Genomic DNA, 17,475 nt, shown 5'->3' with positions numbered 1-17,475 from the left:
ACGGCGGCTCAAAATTTAAAAGAGAATTGGTACAAAATGTACTTTAGATGGCATCTGACACCAGTGAAATTAGCTAAAATAAATAACAAAACAAATAATCTTTGTTGGAAGTGTGGTTGCACAACAGGCACCTACTTCCACTGTTGGTGGACCTGTAAGAAGGCTAAAACATTTTGGGATGAGATAATAGGTGAGATAAATATAATGTTAAATATTAAGCTGAAAAAAAAACCCGGAAAGTATCTTGTTGGGGATGTTTGAAGATAAAGTGAGCCAAAAATATGTAAAGATCTTGACATATATGGTTTCTGTTGCTAGGATCTTATATGCCAAAAGATGGAGAGTCAAGGAAACTCCCAGTGTAGAAGAATGGGTCAGTTACCTATATGATATGATGCAGATGGACAGACTCTCAAGCATGACGAAAAATATTTCATACGGCAAAATAGAGGAAGAATGGACAAAAGTATTAGAATACATGAAGATGAAATGGAAAGATATCCTAATAGTATACAGTGGTGCCTCGGGTTACGAAAGTAATTCGTTCCGCGGCCGCTTTCGTAACCCGAAAAGCCTTCGTAAGCCGAATTGCCATAGGCGCTAATGGGGAAAAGCCGCGTTTCGTGCGAAAAAGCGCCGAAAAGCACCAAAAATTTTCTTCGTAACCCGAAAATACATTCGTAACCCGGAACAATGATTTCCAATGGGATTTTTTCGTATCCCGAAAATTTCGTAACCTGGGTATTTCGTATCCCGAGGTACCACTGTATTAGATTAAGATAAGACAGTGTATAAACTTGTAGGTAGATTCTATGTAACATCTGGTGTGCCTTTCTTTCCTCTCTACCTTAGCTCTGCTGTTAAAAATGAAAGATAACATTGAGATAATGATGGTCTTTCTCTATATACAATTATGCTCCTTTTTGATGTTTTGGGAATAATCTGCTATACATAGAATGATAAGATAGAAAGAGGATAAATTGTCTCTTAGTTTAAACGTTATAAGAATATACCTTTGGGAATGTATAAGATTATTCGTGTTCTGCTCAGTAGAATGGAAATCTTTTTTTATATATATACTGAATAGTATGATTTAAGAGAGTACCAGAAAATATAAAGAGAAGGCGGTGGAAGACATGGTATGAAAGAGAAATTGTGTTGAGGTAAACACAAAGAGTGTTAGCTGGTCAGTTTCTTTTAATATGTGAGATGACTGTGTTAAATGTATTTAATGTTTGAAGTAAGATGTATTTTATTTTTTATTTTCTTATTTTTATTTTTTTTCCCTTGTTTTGATTTGATTTACTGTTTAGATTCAGTCGTGTATGTGTTGTATGTGTATAAATTCCACAATAAAGTCTATTGAAATTTAAAAAAAAAAAAAAAAGTAACTCGCCTCAGATAAAAATAGGGCCTGAACAGACAGGACAAAATAAAGCTGCTTCGGGTCACTTTGGAGGTATGCTCTTTAAATGCTGTAGCTGTCCTAAGAGGCTGGAAGCCGCAACAAAGCCATTCTCTAGTCCCAAGGACTGGAACGCAGCTTTGGTGCAGCTTCTGGCTTCTTAAGATGCATGTGTCATTTAAACAGCATACCTCCAAAGTGACCCGAAGCAGCTTTATTTTGGCCTGTCGGTTCAGGCCCAGTTAGTTTTAGAATTATTTCACTTGTACTATTTTTGTGTGCTGCTGTTAAGTGTTGATTATATTGTGAGGCTTTTATACAGATATTAATTTCTTTCATTATTTTCAGTACAATATTCTACATTGCAGCCTGACCTAGTCATATTTAAAGCAGATACATACAAATGAATGGGATTTAAATTGATTGTGACCAATTTAATTTTCACTAATTTAAATGGTTCTACTTTAACTATGACTTTGTTGTTTACCTTCAAGTTTTTTTGGCAAGATTGGTTCAGAGATTAGCTACTGCCTTCCTCTGAGGCTGAGACTGTGGCTTGCCCATGGACACACAGTGGGTTTTATGGCCGAGCGGGGAATTGAACCCTGGTCTCCAGAGTCATAGTCCAACACTCAAACTACTACACTACACTGGCTTTATGACTACATCTGCATAAAGTTCTATATATTGCCTTACATGCCAGCAATCAAAGGGGAAATTAAATATGTTGAAAAACTGGAACGTGTCCAAAGGAGAACGACTAAAATGGTGAAGGATCTGGAAACCATGTCCTATGAGGAACGACTTAGGGAACTGGGGATGTTTAGCCTGGAGAAGAGAAGGTTAAGAGATGATATGATAGCCCTGTTTAAATATTTGAAGGGATGTCATACTGAGGAGGGAGCAAGCAATGGATGCAAGCTCCAGGAAAAAGAGATTCCACCTCAACATTAGAAGGAACTTCCTGACAGTAAGGGCTGTTCGACAGTGGAACAAACTCCCTTGGAGTGTAGTGGAGTCTCCTTCCTTAGAGGTCTTTAAACAGAGGCTAGATGGACATCCGTCAGGGATGCTTTGATTTAGAGTTCTTGCATGTCAGGGGGTTGGACTGGATGGCCCTTGCAGTCTCTTCCAGCTCTATGATTCTATATTATAAAGACACAGTTCAAATATTATTAATAAATATTAAGTACTCCTCCTTTCCTGTCCATTGTTTCTCTTATCCAAATCATACTCTCTCCCATGGTTTTTAAAATACATGGCAGACACCTGTCAAATGCCTGCTAAACCTCTTTCTTGTCATCCGATGCATGCTTACACTGAAGTAAAGTTCCACCATAAATTAAGGGGATAAGCTCTAAGCAAAGGAAGACTTGTGGAGTTTATCTTTTCTTGTGAGTGAAGCAAAAAGCATAAATTCCAACAGGAGAAATAGAGGGACTTCAAGGTTACCTGAAAGTGTAAATGTCCTCCAGGCCATCTTCTTTGTCTAGTGAAAGCATCAGCTTCCGCACCATTTGAAGGCCTTCTTTCTGCTGGTCCGATAGCCCTTTTCTTGGAAAAGAGTTTTGCTGCCTATTAGACTGTACACGATCAATCTTATCCCCACTTCCACCTTCGTCATTCACTGGAAATGGCAAGCTAAATAAGCAATTAAAAAACAGTTTCCATTTACGTTCCTCATTCATAAGGCACAACTACAAATCAATTCAAATTGTGTTTTTTGTTTATTTTTTTTAATAGGAAAGAATGTGAAATGATGCCTCAAATCCTTCTTTTGTTCTGATACACTTTCAAATGTCATTCTCAAGCCTTAGTAAGCAAACCCACACAGATTATGCTTATTGACTGCTGTACTATTAGTCACTGGTGACACGACTATGTTATGTACAAGATCTTAAGAATCTGGAATTTTTCTGAGAACTTATAAAGTTGGTGTACTGCCCTCTGCAGTAAGAGGCTAGATTAAGAGTTTAGTGTAGCAATTGGCTCTCTGTATCCCCAGAATCTGCATCCACGGATTCCATCATCCATGGCTTGAAAATATTCCCCCTCAAAAAATTTCCAGAAAATAAATCTTGATTTTGCAATATAAGGGAAACCATTTTACTACTCTATTGTATATAATGGAGCTTGAAAAGCCACAGATTTTGGTATCCATGGAGAGTCCTGGAACTAAAGCCCTGTAGATACCAAAAGCCCACTGTACATCAAAATTGAATTCTCGTTTGTCATAACTTACGCATCAACAACTGAGGTCTAAGCTATTTGTTGTTAACTACCCTCCTGTCAACCTCGACTCATGACAACCCTATAGATGAGACATCTCCAAGACCCTCTTTCTTTTGCTCAGGTCCTGTAGACTCAGGCCTATGGTCTCATTGACTGAGTCCATCAATCTGGCATGTGGTCTCTCTCTCTTTCTGCTGCCTTCTACATTTCCTAGCATTATTGTATTTTCTAATGATTCATGCCTTCTCGTGATGTGATCAAATGATAGTCTCAATTTAGTCTTCCTGGTTTTCAGGGGAAATTCAGACTTGTTTGTCTTCTTGGCTCTCCATGGTATCCTCAGCACTTTTCTCCAGCACACTGCACACGAATTTATCTTCTATTTACTTCCTTCATTGTTCAGCTCTTATATCTGTACATGGTGATGGGGAATATAATGACTTGGACAACTCTCACTTTAGTGTTCAGTTGCTTTGCTCTTTAAGGTTTTATGCAGTTCTTTCAGTTGCCCTTCCCAGTCCTAGCCTTCTTCTAATTCCTCGACTGCAGCCTCTATTCTGATTAACGTTTGATCCAAGGTATGGGAATTTTTGTACTATTTCAATTTTCTCTTTATCTAGGATGAATTCTTGTAGATCTTCCATGGTCATTATTTTTGTTTTCTTTATGTTCAACATCAAGGATACATTGGCACTTTCCTCCTTGACCCTCCTTCAGTAATTACTCCAGTTCTTTGTTGGTTTTTGCTAGTTATACTGTGTTGCCTGCATAGGTTGTTAATAATCTTACTTCCCATCTCCACTCCTCTGGAACCTACTCTGTTTACAGTATTTTGTGCATATAGGATAAATAAATAGGTGATAGTATGCAGCCTTGCCTGACCCCCTCTTCCAACTGGGAACCATTCTGTTTTTCCATTGTCAGTTTTTATGGCAGCCTCTTATCCTGAGTATAGGTTATGAATCAGGACAATTAAAGGTAGTGGTACTTCCATTTCTTTTAGAACATCCCATAATTTTTGTGGTCTAAGTTATAAGTAACAAGAAATCCACATTTTTAAAAAAGGAGCCAATGGAGAGGGATGTGAAAATAAGATGAGTGCAGGAAGAAAAAGGGGGCTCAACTCTTCCTTAGCACTAGATTCCCAAAGCAAATCTACTCCCCCTGCCCAGAAGCTATTTACTCCAGAGGTGATGAAACCAACAGCAGCTTCTCTTGGAACAGAACTTTTTGCGTGGGAAGTGCTTTTTATGAAGATTATGTTGTAAGGGAAAAGGGTCCTGATTTTCAACATATATACACAGAGAGAGCAGTTACTACCAAAAAAAAAAAAAAAGCAGGAAAGCAGGGAGAGACAGAAATAAATCCATTTCATGTATAGTTTGAACTTGATCAAAGAGTAATAATTTAAAGAATGAAAAATCCATTTGAAAAATTGCCTCCTTGTTTCCCATTATTTAATAAAATGTTATGTCCAAAATAACATACTGGCTCGGTGTCTCTGAAACTGTTATCCTCTAAACTTTATTCATCACATCTAACAAGACAAGAGCTGAGTAAATTCTGTTTTCTTTTACATATATTTGGATGGAATCCAATGTCGTCTCCCATATGTTGTTGGATTGCAGCTTCCATCAGCTCTAGTCAACAGAGTCAAAACCGTGAAGAATGTTGAGCATCCACTCTTATACACTTACTTGGAACTAAGACCCACTTAAAATGATGGGGCTTGCTTCTGAGTATACCACACAGTGCCTGACATATATCCCACACTATCCCAGTATGGTGAAGGATTTGGGGAAGTGCAAAAGAGAATCACACTGCAAATAGACTTCATTCTGAGGAAACAGGAACAATCCTGTGGCACCTTACAGACCAGCAGATTTCTTATAGCATGATATGTCAGAGATCTGTGTGTGTCTTAGTCCTGCACCACAGAACTACTTCTTGGTTTTGCTACAACAAAGCAATTCCTGTGCCCCTCTGTATATTATTTTCAGAGACCTTGTATATTTTGATGCATCCATTTTCCTTTTTCTTACTGGCAGATTGCTGTCAACAAGCAAAATCAGAAAAATCTGCTTAATATATTTGTACAATTTACATTGGCTGTAGAATTTCACTTTCTTTGATATAGATTCTGCTGCTTCTCCACTATGCAGACTGCCTTGATTATAGCAAGCAGCAGCACCTAATTAAAAAAAGTTACAAAATATCACCCACATTATTGTGCTACAGACAGATAGAAGATTGTCCTTTCTGACAACCTGGAGTGAAAATGAGATTTCATAAGTCTCCTCATACTCACAAAAACTGAAGTGAAATCCCTGTTTTCTTCAAGTTAGCAATGATAACATCCAGTTGATCCTCACTGAAGGGACTGCCAAGGTCAGTAAAAACCTCAATGTGTCGCTTGTCATATTTTTTTCCCTCTTAAAGGAAGACCAAAACAAAACATTTAGTATCAATAATAACTGACTGCAATACAGAAATAATTTTTAAAATATAGTCTCAGATTTCCAACCACGTATACTTAACAAAAATTCATAATCAACATACATATTGTGTTAATAAAATATGCTACTTTTTCTTGTAGAATTGCTATTGGATATTCTGAACTGTCAGGAAAGGCAAGACATAAAACTATCAGATAGGATCTATCTATCTATCTATCTATCTATCTATCTATCTATCTATCTATCTAATTGAAAAGGAGGACAGTCAACTACCAAGCAGGAGCACAGCCAGACGTGGATTGCTGTAAAGGGGCTTGAAGTGGGAAAGAATATAAAAAGAAAGGCTTGGATGTTCAATTGTCAGATAAGGTCAGAATGAGAAAGGAGACACAGTTCACACTACATATTTACAGTGCTCTTATTCAATTTCAGCTGCCCTGACTGCATCATATGGAGTCCTGGGATTTGTAGCTGACTCCCCAAACTCTCTGGCTGAGAATTCTGAACACTCCTCCTTAACTTGCAAATCACTGGATTCCATAGGATATTGCCAGGGCAGTTAAAGTAGAATCATAGTGCTATAATTCTGTATAGTGAATGGGCCAAGGGACAAGATTAACATAGGGACAAGTGGAACACTTTGTTTAGCTGGGAGCTCTGTGTCCCTTTGGTATAAGACAGGAGATGGTATTGAAGTGGTGAGGGAATAGTTCAGGAAACATTCTTAAATTGTATTCAAACCAAATTGTGACACTGAAATAAACATAAAACTTACATATATGATGTTTGGTCTCCTTGTTATTCAATAAATCTTCATAAAAACTGGCTAAAAAAGGTTAAGTGTATAATGTGCAACAAAAGAAATAAATAAACAATACCAAAACCCAGTGAGCAGGAAAGATGAGAATTTTTGTGTTATCCTTATTACCCTTTCTTTTTTAAAGTGTTCCATTATAATCACTGTAGAATAATATTTTAAAAGATGCCCTGCCATACTTTAATATCCAAGTGCTATAATGCAAGTCAGATCTCTTTTCGAAATCCAGAAAAAAAACAGCCATGTGCTGAAGTACTTACATTGTCTCTCTTTGAAGCAAGTCCATACACACAATCAGAGCATCGAGAACTAGGCACATTAAGGAGAGACAAGAAGATGTTTTGGTACATCCTAGCCATCACTACATCAGTACATATATAGCAACCCTATAGGCAGAGTAGAAATAATTAGAAAATTTGGCCCAAAGGGGAAGTTGGGGGGAATTGGCCCCAGCTTCCCATGCATTTGTCCATCTTGCTCTACAGAGATCCCTCCTGCTGATCAGAACATGCAACTGGATTTCTACATAGAATGCTTCTGCTGCCACTTCCAGATGGAGACAATCTATAAGGGACATAATTTAAGAAAAAATCAGAGCCATACGGAACAAAATACTACTACATCCACAGACTCAGAAATATGTAATTAAATAGGCTGTAGTCCTCATGAACAATTTAAATACAAGAGGCTGAGAGAAAAATTGTCAACACCTCATTTTACAGAACTCTGCCTACATAGCCCACTATTCATTACCAGAAGGAATTATACAGCAGGTAGCATCTATCTACTACCCAAAATAAATAAATCTTGTTAGCACACTGTCTCAACCACTGCAACCCTCACTGCCTGGGGTCTGGATATGTGGGCTTTATTCTCACACCATATGCAATCAATACTCAAAATTGTGGGGTACACTTTCTGAGGAAAATACAACCTATCCACAATATGAGAACACCTCCCTAGCCAGTATGGATGTGGAATCACTGTGCACCAACATCCCAAAGAAAGGTGGACTGCAAGCCATCAAGTACAGTGGGCCCTTCCTTTACACGGAGAGTCCGTTCCTCCCCCCCCCCCCCATAAGGGAAAAAAACGCATATGCTCAAACTCCATTAAAAGTAATGTGGCTCGTGCCTGTGACGCGCCGCAGGCACACGCCCCATTACTTCTTCCAGGGTGTGCAAGGGATTTTTCCAGTGCGGAAGCCACGTAAGGCACACCTGCATATGACGCAGGTGCACTGTATATAGGCATACCTCAATTAACAAAGCCTTGAACAATGAAGTTCTTTTTTACAAAGTCTTTTTATGCCTGCAACAGCTCCTGTTTTCTTCCTTATCTTGTCTAGCTGGAAAGTTGTTTTTTTTTAAGTAGCACTGGTACTAGGAAGATAGTGAAGAATGGGAGAAACACCAATATTCAGAATGCAGCAGTATGTCTGCAATAAACAATGTAATAAAGCCTGGCCTTGGGAAAAATGGTACAGTGGGCCTGCCATATCAGTAGGTTTCAGATCTGCTAATTTTCACCACCCGCAGATCAACACATCCCATATAAAGTGTGTGCATTCACATCATCGCCACTGAATATGGGATATGATCATCCATGTTTTTGGCATCTGGGGGAGGGGCATGGTACCAAACCACCATTAATACGGAGGCCCCACTGTATTCTACTCTATCCAAACCTGGAAAAGTGATATCTGGCTATGGTCACACACCTTGATTGCATTCCATTTGGACAACTGTAATACACTCTATCTGAGGCTGCCTTTGGAAACTGTTCAAAAACTTCATTGGGTCCAAAATCTTGGTCAGGCTGCTGACCAGGGTTACAGGAATCATAGGACTCCCATGTTGAAACAGCTCCACTGGCTACCAGTCCATTTCCAGAAAGAATTCAACATGCTGGTTTTGACCTACATGGCTTGGTTCCAAACTATCTGAAAGATTGCATCTCCTTATACAAGCCAGTGCCAGCTTTAAAATTTGCAGTGGAGGGCTTTCCCAGTCCTAACACCTTTGCATGCATGGTTGGTAAGGAGCCTTTTTCATGGAACAATCTTCTATTGGAGGCTCAGTTGGCCGCCTCCCTGCTCTCTTACAACCAGCATGTGAAGATGTTTCAAGCAGGCCTTTGGATTTTAATACTGGAGCAGTAGTTTGGATGTAAAGTGGTGGACTGTATGTTTTCATCTTTAATTGGAAATTATGTTTTAAATACGTTTTAAGCATTTTAACTGTTTTAATCATGCTTTAAAATAATACTGTTATTTAATTCTTTTTTAACTTTTGAAAATTAATGTTTTAGCTTGATCTTTTTAAAATTATTGTAAGCCATCATGAATCCCACCTTGGGAGAGACAGGATATAATTTCAATAAAGTAATAAATAAATACTGTAGCCATGTGTGCCTGTATAAAACAGGCCAGGTAAACAGTAGTTTCCTCCAGAATCCTTTACTGAGCACGTGTGAATAGCAAAACAGAAATAAAAGGGGACAGCAAATAAGCCTGCCTCTCCAGCTACTCCCAGCATATTAAAAAAGCATACATCTGTAAGTTCAGCCATAAAAATGGAAATCATAAGAAAAGGGGAGACTGATGAAAGAAAAAGCTATTCCGGGATGTATTTTAGTGGAACCCTTCAAGTCATCTCTAGAAGATTCAAAATGTTTTTGTTTACTTGTACAAAGCTTATTTGACCTAGCTGTTTCATTTCACAATGTATATTGTGTTAATTGTGAACAGAAAGTTTGCTGAAACAATGCTGAACTGCTCTTCTTTTTTGTGGCATGGGCATGAGCATCTACCACATCCCTTTCATATTATTTTTGCCTCTAGAATCATTTTTTTAAAGAGATAATGTTCAAAAACACACCTACTTTGTTAACTGAAGTGTATCTGTACTTAGAATTCTGACTAGGGTTACAGCACACTTTGCCACCCAACTCTGTTACTCTGTACTCCCTCATAATTACTTCACTTCTGAGAATAATATCTACTTTCAAATTAATGGCAGTTCTGTAGCCTGTCACATGCTAACACCATGCTTCTCTTCTACCCGAGATATAGGGATGTCATATTGAGGAGGGAGCTAGCTAGTTTTCTGCTGCTCCAGAGACTAGGACCCAGAACAAGGGATGCAAGCTCCAGGAAAAGAGATTCCACCTCAACATTAGGAGGAACTTCCTGATAGTAAGGGCTGTTCGACAGTGGAACAAACTCCCTTGGATTGTAGTGGAGTCTCCTTCCTTAGAGATCTTTAAACAGAGGCTGGATGGACATCTGTCGGGGATGCTTTGATTTAGATTTCCTGCATGGCAGGGGGTTGGACTGGATGGCCCTTGCGGTCTCTTCCAACTTTACAATTCTATTATTCTAGGACAAAATCTGTATCATTTGACTTAATGGGAAGGAAGCACTTGAGGTGTTCGACCATAATTTCAACAACTTTTACCTTACCATCAACCTCAGCCTGGAATAATCCACATAAGATGTTCAGTTTCTTGCCACCATGGTACAGCTAGTCAATGATCAGCTAAGCACTTTGTTACATCAAAAGCCCAGTGATACATGCCTCCAGCTACCACCCAAAACATACTGCAGGTTTGGGTCTCCCTTATCCAAAATGCTTGGGACTAGAAATATTTTGGATTTTGAATATTTCTGGATTTTGGAATACTTGTATTTGCATATGTATGTAAATAAAGAGATATCTTGGAGATGGGATCCAAATCTAAACTTCAAATTCATTTATGTTCCATGTAAATCTTATACACACAGCTTGAAGATAATTTTATACATAATACAGTTGTCCCTCCATATTCGCTAGGGTTAGGGGAACAAGACCCCCGTGAATATGGAAAAACCGCAAATAACAAAAACACTGTTTTTACCTGAGAGGACACCTCTCTAGGAATCTCTAGGTCTTCCAGTGAAACTCTGTGGTCAATGTCCAACATACACTGACCATAGAATGGCACTGGAGTAGCTACAAATGGTCTTTCAGTGCAACTTTTAGTTAAAGTTGACCACAGAGTTGCACTGGAGGAGCTAGACAGTCCTAGAGAGAACATATTAATGAAATCCGTGAATAATCAAATCCTCAAATATCAAAGCCACAAATATGGAGGGATGACTGTATTTCTAAACTGAGATTTCTAGCAGTCTGCTTAATCATAAGAACTATGGGAAATTATTAACAGGACAGTTTAAGATAAAAACAAACTCTCAATCCCACATACAACTGTTATCTAGCAAAAAAAAACCTCCATTCAGCATTCAGAAAAGATACTGTCTCCTTGTTCAGAGGTAGGCTGAATCACATTTTGTATGTCTTCCAACAAATCAAAATCCGGCAGCATCAGGTGTCTGTGCACAGCAATATGCTGATACTGATCCCCACTGGCAAGACTGTTTGCTGTGTTCTCTGTGCCAAATAAAACCAACGAAATTTCATCTTTACTCTCTGCAAACACCTGAAAATGATAAAATAGTGATAAAGTGAGTGGCGTAAACTTTACAGCTAAGCCTCAATTATTTGGTGGCTTCATATGTAAAATCTAATTAATTATATCTAAGCTTCAGGCACAGCTATCCAACATAAGTTTTGAGGACTACATAATACTGCAGGTCAATATTTGGAAACATATCTTCTGGCTAAAAAAATTCTGTGCCCCAAACAGTGTAAGAGGCATGCATCCTCTTTTCCTTATATGGTTTTAATATAGACTGAATGTGCAAAAATAAATAACAGAATAGGAGGCATGTTCTAAGACAGGTATGGGAATTCTCCAGGGGTTTTGCACCCCCTCTGGCTTGGCTGGACACCCATTCAACACACTTAAGAGTCGGGGGTGGGGGGACTTCAAAATGGTCCATCACCAATCCTGGTAACCCACCAGAGGTCATAGTTTATACAGCACTCTTTTAGTTTTAAACACCCTCACTGATAATAACTTCAGGTTTATGGCTAAAACCCCACTCCCAGTAGTGTGGGGGTACCCCAACACAGGTGGCTGATCATCTCGGTTCAAGAGGGAGGAGGAAAATCAGTTTCTAATTTCAGCTGCTGACAAACACTATATTTCCCAGAAGCCCTGGCAAGTATGGCCAACTGTTAAGGGATTAAAGAAACTTGCCAAGAAAATCCCATGATAGGTTTGCCTTAGGGTTGCCATATGTTGGAAATTACTTGAAGACACACAACAACTACAAGGGATTAAATGAGTCATGGTCCAAAACTATTGGAAGAACTAAAGTTCCCCATCCCTGGCATAAGGGAGAAACTGAACTAAGATCTGAACCCCATTCTAAGCAGCCTGACAGGATGTTACTCCTACTGATGGCAGTTTTTCCAAACCTTTTCACTTATAACTTGGCAACTAATGAGGATCACCATGTGTCACATCTCAAGAGGTGAGGCTTGACCCAAAACTTCCCAGTGCCAAACCTATCAAGCTGAGGATGCAAACTGAAGGTAGCTCCAGTTTCAGAGGCACCCTCTGACCTGCCTATTACTGTTATTGTGCACCTTCAAGTCGTTTCCAACTCTTGGAGACCCGAAGGCTATCATGGGGTTTTCTTGGCATGATTTCATTAGAGGGGGTTGTCTTTGTCTTCCTTTGAGGCTTAGAGAATGTGGCTTGACCAACATCAAACAGTGGATTTCCATGGTCAAGCAGGGATTTGAACCCTGTTTTCCAGAATTGTTGTCAAACTCTCAAACCACTGCTGGCTCTGTCTACCTCTCCACCCCACAAAATGGCTAATTGTGCCCCCATAATCCAAATGACATTTCTCACAAGACATTTTTGGCTAAAAAGGCAAACTGACAGATGGCATCCTCACCTGAGGCTTCTAGATGGGAGAAAAAAAAGATTGTTGTTTTTTTGTCAGGGGCTGGGGCCTGAAAAGGTCCTTAAGAGGGCAAAAATGGCTGCTGGATGTTCAGGAATATGCACACTCCTCAGTCATTACAACAGACATGGAGTTGCTGCTAAAGACAACAACACTGCAGCAAATTGCCGCCCTGCATTATATGCACCTGATGTTTATCCCAATTTTATAGCTATACTATGTTTCTTTCCACTTTCCCCACAATATTTTATTGATTGCTCTTTCCAGGGTTATGGGAACAACTACGACACAATGATATGAAAAGATGCACCAGTTTCGGTTTATGCTACAGAAGCAGAGCAACTCAACACGGGGCTGCCGTCTGCTGACAATTCTTGTAATATCTTCTGTTGCTCACCACTACCACACTGCCATGTTGTTGTTGTTTTTTACCTGTCGTTGCACAAACATTGTCATTACTTTCTTGGATTGTTCGAAAGGAGACTCCTCTCCAGGACCAGAATGGCTCATCGAAAAGCCAACATCCATACATAGCACCACTGCGGCCTTCCAAAAGGAAAAGTACAAACTGAATTAGGACATACCTAAGAACAACTTAACATACCTATGAACAAGCTGCAATAATGCAAGCACATATTTATAATCCTACATAGAACATTATGGAATGGCAACACTTGAGATCAATTTTTTCTCCACTGTAAAGGAAGTAATGGCATAAATATATCTGGCAGGCAACAGTCCTATACCCAATTACTTGGAAATGAGGCCTATTAAACCAATGGGAGGTAATAAATATTCACAAAAATATGTTTTTAGTTTACAGTTTCTAAGTGTCCACCTGCTTTGGAAGAACATTGTCCTGTATAACAAAGGTGAGGAATCTCTTGACCCTCTATATGATTTGGACTTCAACTTCCATCAGCTCTGGGCAGCACAGTCAATGACAAGGAATGAAAGGAGTTGTTGTTGTGTGTCTTCAAGTCATTTCAGATTTATTTACTCCGTTCATCCAGGAAAAATTTTTTACAAACAAGAAAGACCAGACTGGTGGTGACCTCCCAGAGATCTTTCTCTACCGCCGCCCCAAAAATTTGGAATGACCTGCCGGAAGAGATTCACCAATTATCTTCATTGGAGGCTTTCAAAAAGGCGACAAAAACCCTTCTCTTCTGGCAGGCCTTCCCAGACTGATAATGCCACTCGTGGATTGTGTAATAATTTTGATGCATTGTTACATACATTTTAACTGTTTTATTATTTAATTTTAAACTTGGGAGGGAGGGTTAGGTTAGGGTCTTGTGGGTTTATTGTTTTATCATTGTGTATCGTATAATCATGTTATTACCCGCCTCAATCCCCAAAATGGAAGATATAAATAAATATTTCATTCATTCATGGCGACCCTAAGGCAAACCTATCATGGGGTCTTCTTGGCAAATTTCTTCAAAGGGGATTTGCCATTGCTGTCTTCTGAGGTTGAGAAAGTACGACTTGCCCAAGGTCACCCAGTGGGTTTACATGGCTGAGCTGGGATTTGAACCCTAATCTCCAGAGTCATAGTCCAATGATCAAACCACTACACCACACTTGAGTTGTCCTGAAACAATATCCCATTTCATGTCTTTGATTGATATGTTTGTCACCTACCTTGAAATTATTATTTTGAAAGGCAGGATAAATATGCTTTAAATAAACATTTATTCTGAAGCGAGTCCCACTATGTTCAATAAAGCTTATTCCTAGTCCAAATGTGCAAAGAATTGTAGTTAATGGCATTTCAGAAATCATAAAAGGCAAAGTCAGGCCTATATTTCTTTTTCCTGGCAGGTCTCCTAAGTCTTCAACAGCTGCATACCAAAGAGCCATTCAGCAGGCAAAGCCTTCCCTTGTACAAATGAGTAACTGTCTACTTGGCATGCAGCTCTTAAGAGAAGCCAACAAATCTGCTCAGAAGAAGAAAAGAGAAAAAGAAAAGCAAACCAAAGTTAAGCAGTGGGTTTCATGGCCGAGCTGAGAATTGAACCCAGGCCGCCAGAGTCCTACTCCAATGCTCAAACCACTATTCCATGCTGGCTCCCTTCTAGTGGTGTAGTTCAGGGTAATAAGTGCAATATTGCTCTCTAGCAAGGAATCTGAGTGGCCTCACCAAACTACAAATCCCAGGATTCTGTAGCATAAAGCTACAACAGATTAAAAAGTACAAGTGATATAATTATGAAGCATGGACCCATTTAACATGTAAATCACCTGTGTGTGTACATATATGTGTGTATCTTCAAGTTGCCACTTGATCTATGGCAATCCCATGATTTCCATTGGGTTTTCTTAGGCATGAAATCCTTACTCAAAGGTGGTCTTGCCAATTTCTTCCTCTGAAATATAGCCTACAGGCATCACCTGGCATTTATCTCTGGTCTTTTATTCAAGTACCTACCAAGGCTGACCTTGCTCGGGGTCCAGGATTAGCCAAAACTCCAACTCCCAGAACCCCGTAACCTTGAGCCAGGGCAGTTAAAGCGGTGCCAAACCAGGCTATTTCTCCAGTACGGATGCAGCTGTGTCATGCATTTTAATCCTGGGGACAGGGAACTGTCTCTAATTAACAATTTGTTACAGTTTGTATAGTTTTGCAAGGCCTTCAGCCCTTCTCTGCCACAAAGGGTGCTTGGTGCCTTGCAGAAGTACATCTCCCAGCTAGGACTGGGTGGCATGGAGCCCCCAGGGCAGTTAAAGCGGTGCCAAACCGGGTTAATTCTACAGTGTGGATGCACCAAGGAGTCATTTCCCAGCCTCCTCTTCCCCCAGAAGCAGAGAGCATTCATACCAGGGGCTCTTCTCTTCTAACATGCCAAGACCACTGTTGTTATTATTGCTGCTGTTCCCTCCCTTTTCCATGATATTACCTTCGCGCGGGACATGTCTCTTTCTTTCTTGCTTGCTTGCTTGCTTGCTTGCTTCCTTCCTTCCTGAGTGAAGCAGACCCGCCTCCGCTGCGGCGCCTGGATCTGGATGAAGCCTGCAGCGCCACCTAATGGCCGCCTCGCAGGAAGTGCCTCTGAAGAAGAGAATTGGGCCTTTTGTTGTTGTTTCTGTTCCTGTTGTTGTTATTGTGTGCCTTCCAAGTCGTTCAGACCTATATGGAGACCCTGTCAAGGGGTTTTCTGGGCCACTTGCAGCCAGGGAATCAGAAGAAGGTTAAGAATAGGGAAGGCAGCTATGAAAGAGCTGGAAAAAAAGATGCTAAAATACAAAGATGTACAACTCAGCACAAAAGTTTAGAATCATACAAATTCACAAATTCAACCTTGACAATGAATGCAACAACATCCGAACAACGATGCCTTTATTGGGCCAAACAAAATGCACAATTACATGTTGCAAGCTTTCGAAGCCATACCGGCTTCTTTGACAATGACACTTTTATTGGACCAACCCAAAATGCACAATTACATAGCTTTTTGTGGGTTTTTGGGGCTATGTGGCCATGTTCTAAAAGAGTTTCTTCCTGACAATTCACCAGCATCTGTGGCTGGCATCTTCAGAGAAGGTTTCTCTGAAGATGCCAACCACAGATGCTGGCAAAACGTCAGGAAGAAACTTCTAGAACATGGCCACATAGCCAGAAAAAAACACAAAAAACTATGGATGCCAGCCATGAAAGCCTTCGACTGCACAATTTCATGTTGCAAGCTTTTGAAGTCACACTGGCTTCTTCATCGATTCAGGCCTGATGAAGCTTGCAACATATAATTGTGCATTTTGGTTGGCCCAATAAAGGTCCTCGTCAGGCCTGATGAAGAAGCCAGTGTGACTTTGAACGTTTGCAACATGTAATTGGGCATTTTGGTTGGTCCAATAAAAGTGTCATTGTTTGGATGTTGTTGGATTTGCTATATGGCCGACACAGCTACCCTAGCTGTTTTTGGTTGACAATGAAGAAATAGATATAGTGAAAGCATTCTCATACCTGGGATCAAACACTGATCAGAATGGGGACTGCAGGGTGGCTATGAAAGAACTGGAAAAGATCCTAAAATGCAAAGATATGTAACTGAGCACTAAAATTAGAATCATACAAGCCATTGTATTCCCTGTTACCATGTATGGATGTGAGAGCTGGTCAGTTAAGAAAGAAGACAAGAAGAAGATCAATTCATCTGAGATGTGGTGCTGGAGAAGAGTGCTGAGCATATGATGGATAGTCAAAAAGACAAACAAATAGGTCCTAGAGCAGATCAAGCCAGAAATCTCCCTGGAAGCCAAGATGACCAGACTAAGGCTACCGTACTTCGGACATATAATGAGAAGGAAGGACTCCTTGGAAAATACAATAATGCTGGGAAAAGTTGAAGGAAGAGAGAAAGGCCCCATGCCAGATGGATGGACTCTATTAAGGAGGTCATGAGTATGAGTTTGTGGGAATTAAGCAGAGCAGTGGAGGACAGAGGGTCTTGGAGATGTTTCATCCATAGGGTCGCCATGGGTCGAGATCGACTCAAGGACACTTAACAACAACAACAAATTTTTCAGAGGGGGTTTGCCATGGCCATCCTCTTAGGCTGAGAGAGTGTGAGTCACTCAAGGTCATCACCCTGTGGGTTTACGTGGTGGCTGAGTGGGGATTCGAACCCTGGTCTCAGAGTCATAGTCCAACGCCCAAAGCACTCACACCCCTTTAACTAGCTTGGCTCAATGCTAGGATGCT

The 17,475-nt window shown here is 40.0% G+C and overlaps 1 protein-coding gene across 1 annotated transcript in view; it reads right to left on the bottom strand.

The window, feature by feature from the left end:
- XRCC5 (X-ray repair cross complementing 5) overlaps nt 1–15,777 on the bottom strand; it is a 71,234-nt gene extending 55,457 nt beyond the window's left edge. The window contains 6 exon segments of the mRNA XM_042466112.1: nt 2,858–3,046; nt 5,946–6,067; nt 7,167–7,219; nt 11,206–11,389; nt 13,203–13,316; nt 15,674–15,777. Of these exon segments, the coding sequence (XP_042322046.1) occupies nt 2,858–3,046; nt 5,946–6,067; nt 7,167–7,219; nt 11,206–11,389; nt 13,203–13,316; nt 15,674–15,688 (677 nt within the window). The 5' untranslated portion in view covers nt 15,689–15,777.
- Between the last annotated feature and the right edge of the window lie 1,698 nt (nt 15,778–17,475).

The sequence above is a fragment of the Sceloporus undulatus genome, chromosome 1 (genome assembly GCF_019175285.1).
Source record: "Sceloporus undulatus isolate JIND9_A2432 ecotype Alabama chromosome 1, SceUnd_v1.1, whole genome shotgun sequence".
NCBI classification, from domain to species: domain Eukaryota; kingdom Metazoa; phylum Chordata; class Lepidosauria; order Squamata; family Phrynosomatidae; genus Sceloporus; species Sceloporus undulatus.
This window is presented reverse-complemented; position numbering and strand designations above follow the sequence as displayed.